Genomic DNA, 12,054 nt, shown 5'->3' with positions numbered 1-12,054 from the left:
TGTTTAACAATCACAAGTCTCAGTTATGGAAGAATTGGAGTAATATTAATCCTACCTGAGGACGGATTGCCTTTAATGTAAAATCAAAAATCTCCCTTGAAGTCTGGGGGTCTGGGTAAAAACAGAAAGAAGCCTGTTACAAATCCCAACAGCATCATCTGACAAACCTGGAAACACTTTACAACCAACAGCTTTGTTTCAGACAGCCTGAATTAAGGAATCCTGTCTGCTATCATTCATTGCAGCTGGTGAGCTGTAAGCTACGGCTGCAACAGTTATTACTGCAGTGAAATATGAAGAAAATGTGGACTCACGACACGGGTTTCAATTCCAACTCATCACTTACAAGCTCTGTTAGGTAATCTCTCAGAGCCTCAGTTTTCTTATCTATAAAAAGGGACACTGTATAGCTTCTTTGAGAGTTGTATGGAGGATTACATAAGGCCACACACATGATCATCCTCCCAGTACTCCCAGGCATTCATTCAGCACGTTGTATACATTACAAATATGAATAAAATAGGATCTTTGACCTTAGCAAACTTATCACCTAAAAGAGACGACAAAACAGGTGCCCAAGTATAACCCAAAGCTCTTATCCTGACCTGATGGACGTCACAATTATTTAACTGTCTCCCACCAGTATTCACCGCAGCTGTCCAGATACCATGCTTTTCTCATCACTAAGTTCTCTGCCTTTGTAACAGTGACTTGCAAACCAGAGACGCTCAAAAAGTGTTTGCTTTGATGGACAGGACTGATACATTTGAAAACAGAGCCCAACTGTGACAGAAAATAGACGGAGAAGGGGTCAGAGAGGGTTTAAGAGGACAGAAACATCATATCTGTAGGATAATGCCAGAAAAGAGATATTTAAAAAGTTCCTTTGGAATTCAGTACAAGGAGAGATTTCTTCTGGGTGTGAGGATGCAAGACAGGGTTTACAGACAAGGCAGCACTTGAGCTGGGCCTAAAAGAATGGAAACTCATGGTAAAAAAGGTCATTCTAATAGAAAGTAACCGTGTAAACAGAGATGTGCAGATTCAAGATACCAGGCACTTGTCAGCGCACAGTTGGTGTAGAATGTATAGACTCAGGTGAACACAGTGAGGCCCAGGGATGGAAGGGCCTAAGCTCTAAGGAGCGGGAATGGACACCACCTCCAGGCTCTGCCTCCCACAGTCCACTCTCCTGTGTCCACCTCTGCTTTTGTTTTTTTTTTTAAGTTTATTTATTTATTTTGAGAAGGAGCAACCGAGTACAGAAGAAGGGCAGAGAGAGAGGGAGACACAGAATCCCAAGCAAGCTCCACGCCGTTAGCATAGTTTCCCACTCGGGGCTCGAACTCACAAACCGTTGAGATCATGACCTGAGCAGGTATCAAGAGTCGGACACTCAACTGACTGAGCCACGCAAGTGCCCCTCCATCTCTGCTTTCTGGCAGACCACTCCCTCTACAAGCATGCTCTTGTATTTATGTTTTTGTTGTAGTCAAATATATGTAACAGTACTTACCATGTTAACTATGTGTAAGTGTACCATTCAGGGGCATCAAATACAGTCACATTGTTGTGTACTCACCACCATTATCTACACCCAAAATGTTTTCATCATCCCCTACAGAAAGGATGTACCTGTTAGAGACGGACTCCCCTGCCCCCCAGCCCCAGGTAACCTCAATTCTACTTTATGAACATCCCTGTCCCTGCTACCTCATACAGTATTTATACCTTTGTGACTGGCTTACCTCACCTAATGTAATGTCAAGTTCACATGCTGTAGTATGGGATAGTATTTCTTTTTTTTAATTTTTTTATACATTTAATTATTTTTGAAAGACAGAGTGCGAGTGGGGGAGGGGCAGAAAGAGAGGGAGACACAGAATCTGAATTAGGCTCCAGGCTCTGAGCTGTCAGCACAGAGCCCGACGCGGGGCTCAAACCCACAAACCGTGAGATCGTGACCTGAGCCGAAGTCAGACACTCAGCCAACTGAGCCACCCAGGAGCCCCAATTTCCTTTTTTTAAAGGCTGACTGATATTCTGTTGTGTGCATATGCCACATTTGTTTATCCATTCATGTGTTGATGAACACGTGTTGTTTCTCCCTTTTCTGCTAGAATGTAAGTGTATAAACTCTGGCATCTATTTCTAAAAACCCTCTCTTACCACCATGTCTCCCATCAGCTGTACCACATTTCTTTGGTCTCTGTTGTTAAGATTTCGCTAAAGGGTTTTCTGCAGATAGCCTCCACTTCCTCCCTTCCATTCCAACCTTGTCTTTACCCTATTAACCCTCACACTGCTCTGTCTGGCCTGTCCTGACACTCAACTGAAGCTGCCCTTGTTGAGCTGGGTCCACTCTGCAGCTCTTAGCATTCAGACTCCTCCCAGGGCAAAGCACCTTACATCTGTGACCTGCACCCACTCCCTAGGTGATCTGGCCCACACTCACAGCCTCACATATTACCTCTAAGCTGAAGACTTCCAAATTTATATATCGATGTCTAATTTCTCCTACAAGATTCAGTCTTACAACTGCACAGTTAACATCTGAGATGTGCCATAACATGTCACACATGTCCCAAACAAGCCAGATTTTTGCCTGAAACCCATCCTCTCCCATCCCACCCAGCTTAGTCACCACTGCAGCGACTTCAGTTGCTCACAGCTACACTCAAGAGCAAAGTCTGTTAATCCTACACTAAAACAAATCTCACATACAATGGCAGCAGTCAAGTAGACCTTTCTAAAACACCAACTAGCTCATACCTATTCACTAGAGAAAAAACATGGCTTCCCATTCCATCTGGAATGAAATTCCAGCTCAGGAGGCCTCATCCACTGACCTTACGTCCTGTGCCATCTTTCCTCCAGGCACTCTTTGTGTGCCACTGAGCTACAGACACGCCAACTCTCTTGAACCCCTCTGACCACTGTGCGCTGGCCAGACTGGAGGCCTGGTTACCTGCTGGTCCCTCTGCCTGGAATGCTCTTTGGAGCTCTTTCCCAGCTGGCTCCTTGCCACAGTTTAGCTTGGCCTTAGGCCTTAGCTTCTGGTTGTCTCCTCAGAAAGAACCAGCAAGCTGGGTACATCTTCCACCCTCTCCACACTCTGATATTCCTATTCACTGTACCCAACCTGTTTGCATGATTAAACCCTGAAATCTGTAATAGCTTTTTCAGCTGTTTAAGGTCTGTTTCCTCTACTTGACTGAGCTAATGATGGAAGGAACCTGGTAATTCTGATCACTACATCCAACACATCTAATTCATTACTCTTTAGATAGAAGGCACCCAGGAAACACATACTATATGAATGAAAACATTAGTATTAGCATTTAGTGCTTGAAGTCACATGATCATGGCATGACAGAAAAACTATAAATTACAGCCTCAGACCAAGGCTCAAATCACAGTTTTGCCACTTATTGGTTATATACTCTATTGCTGCTGCAACAAACTATCACAGAGTGGCTTTAAAAATACAAATTGGTTACTGTACAGTTCTGGAGATGAGAATTCTGAAACAGGTCTCACTGAGATAAAATCAGGGTGTCAGCCTCCTTTCTAGAGGCTTCAGGGGTTCAGAATGAGGACCTCTTTGGGAGCCATTACTCTGTTATTGCATCAGTTGTGTTACTCTGGGCGAGCAACCTGTCTTAGTTCTAGCTTCCTAATTTAGAAAACAGAATATGACTGTCTATCTTAGAGAGTTATTACCGGAATTTTCCTTGCAACTATTCTAGCATATGGTAAATGAGCAATAAGCACTGTTATTTTTCTTAACCTGCATGTGTTCACTGAATATCAATCAATATACCAATCAAGTACAAAGACAATTCAGCAACATTACCCGCCAGTATCAAGTGGCAAAAACAAACATATAACCTGATAAATTAAAAATACCTCATAAGGGGCACCTGGGTGGCTTAGGGCATGATCTTGCAGTCCATGGGTTCCAGCCCCGCATCAGGCTCTGTGCTGACAGCTCAGAGCCTGGCATCTGCTTCAGATTCTGTGTCCCCCTCTCTCTCTCTGCCCCAGCCCCACTCATGCCTGTCTCTCTCCATCTCTCAAAGATGAATAAACGTTGAAAAAAAATTAAAAAATACCTCACAGGAAGTGCTATAATAGGAGAATATAGAAAAACATAGAGGAATATTCTATAGAGAATATAGAAGCCAGAGGAAGTGACTCATCTCAGGGGCATCATAAGGGCTTCAAATGGGTGACTTGTGAGCAACAACCTGATGAATGGGAAGCTGGCAACAGAATATGGGACAGAAAAGTGAGAAAATAAAGGAAGAGAAATATCATAGAGCTACTACAACATCCCTGGTAAGAAGCAAGAAAGGGGTGAGTAAAAATATTACATTAAAACATGAAATTGCTGTTTTTGTAGATCAAAACTCATTAGATACTGAAATATAAAAATATTGGAGACAACCAGAATTTCATGTTCCAACCTAATAAAAGCAACGCACAGGAGATAGAAGAATTTGGTAATTGTTCTTAGCGTTAAAAGTTTCATTTGCTTTTTAAAAAGAAATGAATTTCGGGGCGCCTGGGTGGCGCAGTCGGTTAAGCATCCAACTTCAGCCAGGTCACGATCTCGCGGTCCGTGAGTTCGAGCCCTGCGTCAGGCTCTGGGCTGATGGCTCAGAGCCTGGAGCCTGTTTCCGATTCTGTGTCTCCCTCTCTCTCCCTCCCCCGTTCATGCTCTGTCTCTCTCTGTCCCAAAAATAAATAAACGTTGAAAAAAAAAAAAAAAAAAAGAAATGAATTTCGTAGTGCATATAATGCTATCCAAGATAGATTACCCTCCAAACCTTTCATGTTGATACTACAAGGAAACATTATCGATAGCTATAAAGAAAAATATATTAAACAGACTTTAAAATTGATAAGGAAGTATCTGCATCCCAAGAATTACAAAATGCTGATGGAAGAAATCAAAGACCTAAAATAAATGGAGAGAGAAATTATGTTCATGGATTGGAAAATTCAACATAGCAAAGATGTCAATTCTCTCCAGATTAACATACAGATTGAATGCAATGACCATCAAAATCCAAGCAAATCCAATCCACCCACTTATTCCAGAATTTACATGGAAAAGCACAGCACTTAAAATACTAAAATGATTTTGAAAAAGAAAAATAAAATGGGAAGACTTTACATTAAGGCTTACTATAGAGTCACAGTCAAAAAGACAGCGTGGGGGCACCTCGGTGGCTCAGTTGGGTGAGAGTCCGAACTTTCGGCCCAGGTCTTGATCTTATGGTTTGTGAGATGCAGCCCTACGTCAGGCTCTGCACTGACAGCACAGAGCCTGCTTGGGATTTTCTCTCTCTCCTGTCTTGCTGCCCCTCACCCCTATGCCAGGCTCTGAATGAATGAATGAATGAATGAATGAACGAACGACAGCGTGGTTTTGGCAGAAGGATACATACATAGACCAATGGAACAGACTCGCACATATGTGCCCAAGGACTTTTTATGAAGGCACAAAAAACAATTCAACAGTGAATATGGCAATTTCATGGACATGATAAAAGCACAAGCAACAAAACTAAAAACAGATAAACTGGACTTCATCAAAATAAAAAACTTTTACACATCAAAGGACACAGGGCAACCCATAAAATGGGAGAAAATACGTGCAAATCATGTATTTGGTAAGGAATTGATACATATACATAAAGAACTTCAACAATTCAACAACAAAAAGTCAAACAACCCAACTAAAAAACAGGCAGAGAACTTAAATGCACATCTCTTCAAAGAAAATATATAAATAGCCAAGAAGCACATGAAAAGCCATTCAACATTGCCAGTCATAAGGGAAATGCAAATGAAAACCACAATGCTACTGCTTCACATTTTGAAGGCTATTATCAAAAACAGAAAACATCTGGGGCGCCTGGGTGGTGCAGTCGGTTAAGCGTCCGGCTTCAGCCAGGTCACGATCTCGCGGTCCGTGAGTTCGAGCCCCGCATCAGGCTCTGGGCTGATGGCTCAGAGCCTGGAGCCTGTTTCCGATTCTGTGTCTCCCTCTCTCTCTGCCCCTCCCCCGTTCATGCTCTGTCTCTCTCTGTCCCAAAAATAAATAAACGTTGAAAAAAAAAATTAAAAAAAAAAACAACAGAAAATATCAAGTACTGGCAAAGATAAGGAGTAACTGGAACCCTTATGCATTGCTGGTGGGAATACAAAACAGTTGCAGCTGCTGTGGAAAACCGTATGACAAAAAATTAAACAAAGAATTACAATATGATCCAGAAGTTCCAAAAAAAATGAAAGCAGGGACTCCAACAGATATTGGCATGCCCATTTTCTGGCAGCGTTAATCACAATAGTTAAAAAGTAGTGGTTTTGGGGTGGAAGTGGGGAAGAGAGGTAGCTATGGCTATGAAAAGGTAGCAGAAAGGCTCCTTATGGTGAGCCTGTTCAGTACCTTGCCTGTGGTGGTGCATACACAAATGTATACATGATAAAACTGCCTAGAATGAAATACACACATGCAAAGGTGTGCACCTAAAACTAGTGAAATGTGAATAAGGTTGGTAGATTTATCAATGTCAATATCCTGGTTGTGTTTATTTGTACTAGTTATAAAAGAGGTCATCACTAGTTACAAAAGTAGAAAGTGGGTAAGGAACAAATGGAACTTCTCTGTATTATTTCTCCAAACTGCATGTGAATCCACAATTGGTTTAAAGGTTCCAAAAACGAAACACGCAATCCATTTTAGAATTACGGTTTTTGAACTAAGGAAGAAAATCAAGTGAAGTCAATCAATACCTTCCTCCATGGATTTGGTAAAGTTACACATGAGTGAAGACAATCCCTTCAGACACCCTGCCAGAACAGGCAGTTTGGGCTCTCTTAGTGCTGATGTCATCTAGAAGGAGAGTTTTAAAAAAAGATACCATTAAAAGAGAAAAACACAATCAAATCTATGGAATCAGAATAGCATAAAGTTTGTCATACCTGGGTCTTAAGTTCACCCAGAAAAGCCCGGAACAGGTTTTCCGAATTATTTATCATCTCACTAGGATGAACTTCCCCTAATACTCCTAGGAGCTCATATATTTTTTCTAAAACTAAAAAATAAATTTTAGATAAATGAAGACCTAAAATTACATTTACATAAATTAAACAAAAATGTATGAATAACAAAAGGAGAAGACGTTTAGTTCAAAAGTAATTTTATAATAAGACATAAAAAAATAGTTTTATGTACTAGAACCTTCCCTGATAATTTTATGCCAAGCTACTATTATAAGTCACATTTGACACGTGTTGTGAGTTTTCTATTTTAAAGAAATTATTTCATGGAGTGCCTAGCTGGCTCAGTCAATACATGACTCTTAACCTCAGGGTCATGAGTTCAAGCCCCATATCGGGTGTGGAATCTACTTAAGAAATCATTTTGTAAAGATTAAACTTTTATAAGCAGAAGACTTCACATGTTTGTTTGCTTTCATTTGGGTTTGTTTTCAACAAAAAGGATTCACCTGTGAAACATATAAGTGCTTTCGTTGAGAAATCCTAGTTTTTACACTGATTTTTTTAACATCAATTTGTCAAAATACTTAAAAATAACATTTAAATGCACCTCACCTGTATCCTGTATTTTTGTTTTTGATGCAAGTTCTCCATAGAATTTGCTAAATAACTCTCCAATTCCAAATTCATCCATGAGTCTCGAACTTCTTAAAGTCCGAAGTAACTAAAATGATACAAACCAGCATTGTCTAAACAGGAAAATAATGACAAAGCTTCCTGTACTGCACTGTTTCTATACAACAAAGCTCCAAAGTCACGTGCCTCTAGGGGACTTCCTTGGCCTCTCAAGACACCTATGTAGCCTGATTATTTAAGAAGAGGTGGGTGGTAGAAGAACACAAGGATTACCAAGGGGAAGAGGGTGTAGACTTTATTTTACCTTCCCAAGAAACCAATACTATGGTTAGAACCATAAGGTTCTAAGGGCACTTAAGGGAAGGACTAACAAGACCCAAATTCTCAAATAGAGATGCAAAACAAGAGATGCATCTGAGAGAGAAACAGGTGAGAGTAAGCCCCAAGAAGCACTTAAATACAACGTATAGACCCATTTTCAAGGTAAGGTTTAGGAAAGAACTCAGAACGACAAATGATGCAAATTCCAGCAACTTTTTGTAACATTAAGTTTTAAGAGGCAGGGTGATGAGAGTTAACAGAGGAGCAGTAAATTCCTTGCTTACTTGTCCTCTTAATTCCCCTCACAACCCAGTCCTTCCTCTACTTTCCAGAAGAGTCTGAGAGCAAAAGGCCAAGGAATTGCCAGGTGACAGTTGGAAAATCTTGTCCATACATCAATGTGACCAAAGCCTAGCCTCCAACATCTCTCACCCAAACACAATTTAAAACTCTAATTTTCTGCTTTTTAAGTTATATGTATAATACAAAACATACATACCTAGAAATAATAAAATTACCTTAATGAGAAGATCTAGGGCTGGGATTCTACATTTAGCAGCTTTATCTTTTGTGTAAACACTGGTACAAGTATTCTAGGTGTTAAAAAGAGACATACCAAAGTCATCAATAAGATTCTATTTCTTAGAAAACCTCCCAAGAGCTAAAACTACACTTCTGAGAGGAGCAATACCAACATGACATACTATAATTTAGCATTCAGTTATTTAAAATATATTAGAGTATATAAACATATAGACAAAAAATTACTGAAGAGGGCGCCTGGGTGGCTCAGTCGGTTAAGCATCCGACTTCAGCTCAGGTCATGATCTCACAGTCTGTGAGTTCGAGCCCCGTGTCGGGTTCTGTGCTGATGGCTCAGAGCCTGGAGCCTGCTTCAGATTCTGTGTCTCCCTCTCTCTCTGCCCCTCCCCTGCTCATGCTCTGTCTCTGTCTCAAAAATAAATAAAAATATTAAAAAAATTTTTTTTAATTACTGAAGGTATTTATGCAGTATGCAATGGTAATGATGTCAACAATCACAAAAACACAAAGTAAATGAACACCTCAGCAAGATCAAAAACAAAAAAAAAGTTACACTTTCTTGCACACCTCCCATTGCACTTGTCATATGTCAAGAAAGCAAGCATGAAAAATTTTAAAAGGTAACTAAAGCAATCCAGAGAAGAATGGTTGGGACTCCATAGGAGGACAGCTCAGTCTCACAAAACCAGCAGGCACTCTGGACAGAGGCCATCTGGCTCCAAGTTTTGGGTGAGTTTCTCAACTTCTAAGTCTCATTTGTAAGCTAGAGTGATTAAAAATACCTACCTCATAGAGTTTTGGTAAAATTAAGTAAGACAAACTGTACATTAAAGAACTTTGTAAACTATGAAGCACACTACAAACGTTGGTTATTCCTATACTGAGGTAATTTTTTTAAAACACAGTGACTCTTAAACAACACAGGCTTGAACTGTGTAGTGTGCAGGTCCATTTATACCCAGATTTTCTCTGATAGAGTATAGTACTGTAAATGTATTTTCTCTTATAATTTTTTCAGTAATATTTTTTCTCTTTATTACTCAATTATAAGAATATAACATACAAAATTTGTGTTAATCAACTATTTATGTTTATCAGTAAAGCTTCCAGTCAACAGTACGCTAGCTAGCGGTAGTTAAGTTTTGGGGGAGTCAAAAGTCAAACACATGGATTTTCAAGTGCATGCAGGAGGATGGGGGAGGGGTCAATGCCCGGAAGCCCCCAGGTTCATGGGTCAACTGTGTTAGAATTCTAAACCAGCAAGACTAGAAATCAAAAGAGAATAAAATTAAAACCTATTAAAAAAAAAAAGACTGATGATTACTTTATATATTAGACTCAACTATAATTAATAAAATAACTTCTTATAAATTACCCCCAGATTGAATACTTCAAATCTTAGAATATCCAAGAACTAAAGGCAATTCAGGACCAACTAAAAACAACTTACCTTGGCACTTGTTGAAAGTGCAAACAAGTCTGAGAAAGAAAATTAACAACTTAATTTATGATTACTAGCTCCATAGTAAATCACTAGGAAACCTGAGGAAGGCAGGTTGGAAGAAAATCGGAGGCAAAAGGCAAACTTTTCAGACTATGGCCAAAGGGAACACACGAACTACATGAAATATGAATCTTACCCAGAGGGAGAATTCTTTAAAATTGTTTTTTAAAGTGTTTTGAAATCTACCCACAATTCAAAAAACCAAATTTATTATGTATGACCTTTTATAAAAGACATTATTTACCTTATATGCCACAAATCAAAGTAGTTTTTGATTAGTCTTAGCTTATTAAATCTAAAAAGAATAACCCGCTTCATTTCTAACACAATCATGCACAATAAGTAAACTCCTCGATGAGAAAGACAAGAATAAAATACAAACTCAAGTTCAACTTACACCATAAATTACAATCAATATTGACATATGTTTTTTCTCCTTACCTTAATATCAAGAGAATAAGGTGTGATCTTCTGGCCAATTTTTTCTAAGAAAACACATAAAAATTTTAGGACTTCTTCTCTACAATCACGAAACTGTAAATAATATAGTAAATATGGGTAAGAAGAAGAGTCACTCCAACATTTAGGAATACACACGAAAAGGAAAATAAAGATCTTCAACTTACTTCATCAATGCTAAGTGATTTCCGAACAAATACAAGCAAACCGAAATCTTTGGAAAAAACTAAGGAAGTCTGTAATGCTGGACAAAAAAAAACAAGTAAGGTAAGAGAGTTGCCAAAAAGCACTCCATAAACCCACCCTAAATGGGTTGCATATTTCTCAATTCAGCCTTATAAACAATTAAACACTAACTTAAGGATGCTGTATTTAAATAAAGAAAACAGGAAATTCTAGATGATATTCCATTGAGATGACACAGGCAGAATAATGGCTCCAAAGATACTTGAGCCCTAATCCCAACGTCACACCTGTGAATACGCTAACTTTACATGGCCAAAGGGAATTAAGGTTGCAAATGGAATTAAAGTTGCTCATCGCTGACTTTAAAGAGGGGAAATTATCCTGGATTATCCGTGGGCCCAATATTATCACATGGGCCCTTAACAGTGGAGGGGAGAGAAAGAAGAGTGTTGGAAAGAGGGGGGCAGGAGAGAAGAGAGATTTCAAGCACAGGGGTTCCTGGACCCATGGTTGCTGGCTTTGAAGATGGAAGCCATGATCCAAGAAATGTGGGTGGTTTCTACAAGCAGGGAACATCAGGAAGGAAAAAGGGACCTTAGCCCTGCAATTGCAAGAACAGAATTGTGCTAACCTGAATGAAAAAGGAAATGAATTCCACATGACCCTGCCTGATGCCTGGGTTTTAATTTGGTGAACCCATGTTAGGCTTCCAACTACAGAATGTAAGATTAACAAACCTAAACCACTAAGCTTGTAGTATTTGTTACCGCAACAAGAGAAAACTAATACACTCCCCTCTAGTCTCTCACGTGAAAGAACACATACTAAATATTCAGAATAAACTTGGAACGGCTTTATCAACAAGTTAACTAAAGGAATGAAAAAGGAATTCTAACTTAGAAACGCCGAGACTAGAAAACATTTACAGGTTAGTTTTTAAAATTTACTTTCACGCTGATAATACACCCTTGGCAATAGATAGGTATTAGATAGCATCGTAAGTTTTCAAGCAATGATATATTTTTAAAGTGCTGAAAAGAAGCACTTTTACTACAAAGGAACAAAAAGTTCTCATCAGAGATTGCTCACAAAGATGTGACTTTTCGGTTACATTTCTGCAATGCTTCTCAAAAGTAGGAACCTTCCTTCTGAGGTTTCAAACCTGAGGGTATGAGAAAGGTACTGGAGGGTTTAAGCGCGTTTAAGGTGAAGGAAAATACTTTCCTTTGGTTCTCTCTGCCCACTTTGCATAGTAAGGATTGCTAAACTTAAGGCATTTTCACCAACTTTACTTTTAAAACATCTTTCCTAACAAAAAAAAAGCCGCATGACAAGTCACTTTTTTTCCACAAAAATTTCCACAGAAATTCCGACAATCCAGAATCAAAAGG

The 12,054-nt window shown here is 39.3% G+C and overlaps 1 protein-coding gene across 1 annotated transcript in view; it reads right to left on the bottom strand.

Annotated features, from left to right (window-relative positions):
- The window catches only part of PRKDC (protein kinase, DNA-activated, catalytic subunit), a 206,347-nt gene that overhangs the window by 193,980 nt on the left and 313 nt on the right, over nt 1-12,054 (bottom strand). The window contains exons 2-8 of the mRNA XM_027042809.2: nt 10,645-10,721; nt 10,460-10,552; nt 8,490-8,564; nt 7,630-7,738; nt 6,997-7,109; nt 6,808-6,907; nt 56-111 (exon numbers count right to left, since the gene is read on the bottom strand). Coding sequence (XP_026898610.1) covers nt 56-111; nt 6,808-6,907; nt 6,997-7,109; nt 7,630-7,738; nt 8,490-8,564; nt 10,460-10,552; nt 10,645-10,721 — 623 coding nt within the window. The remainder of the gene's footprint in view (nt 1-55; nt 112-6,807; nt 6,908-6,996; nt 7,110-7,629; nt 7,739-8,489; nt 8,565-10,459; nt 10,553-10,644; nt 10,722-12,054) is intronic.

This window comes from Acinonyx jubatus, chromosome F2, assembly GCF_027475565.1.
Source record: "Acinonyx jubatus isolate Ajub_Pintada_27869175 chromosome F2, VMU_Ajub_asm_v1.0, whole genome shotgun sequence".
In the NCBI taxonomy this organism is placed as follows: Eukaryota; Metazoa; Chordata; class Mammalia; order Carnivora; family Felidae; genus Acinonyx; species Acinonyx jubatus.
Note: the sequence above shows the minus strand (reverse complement) of the source record. Positions and strands in the feature narration are given on the sequence as shown.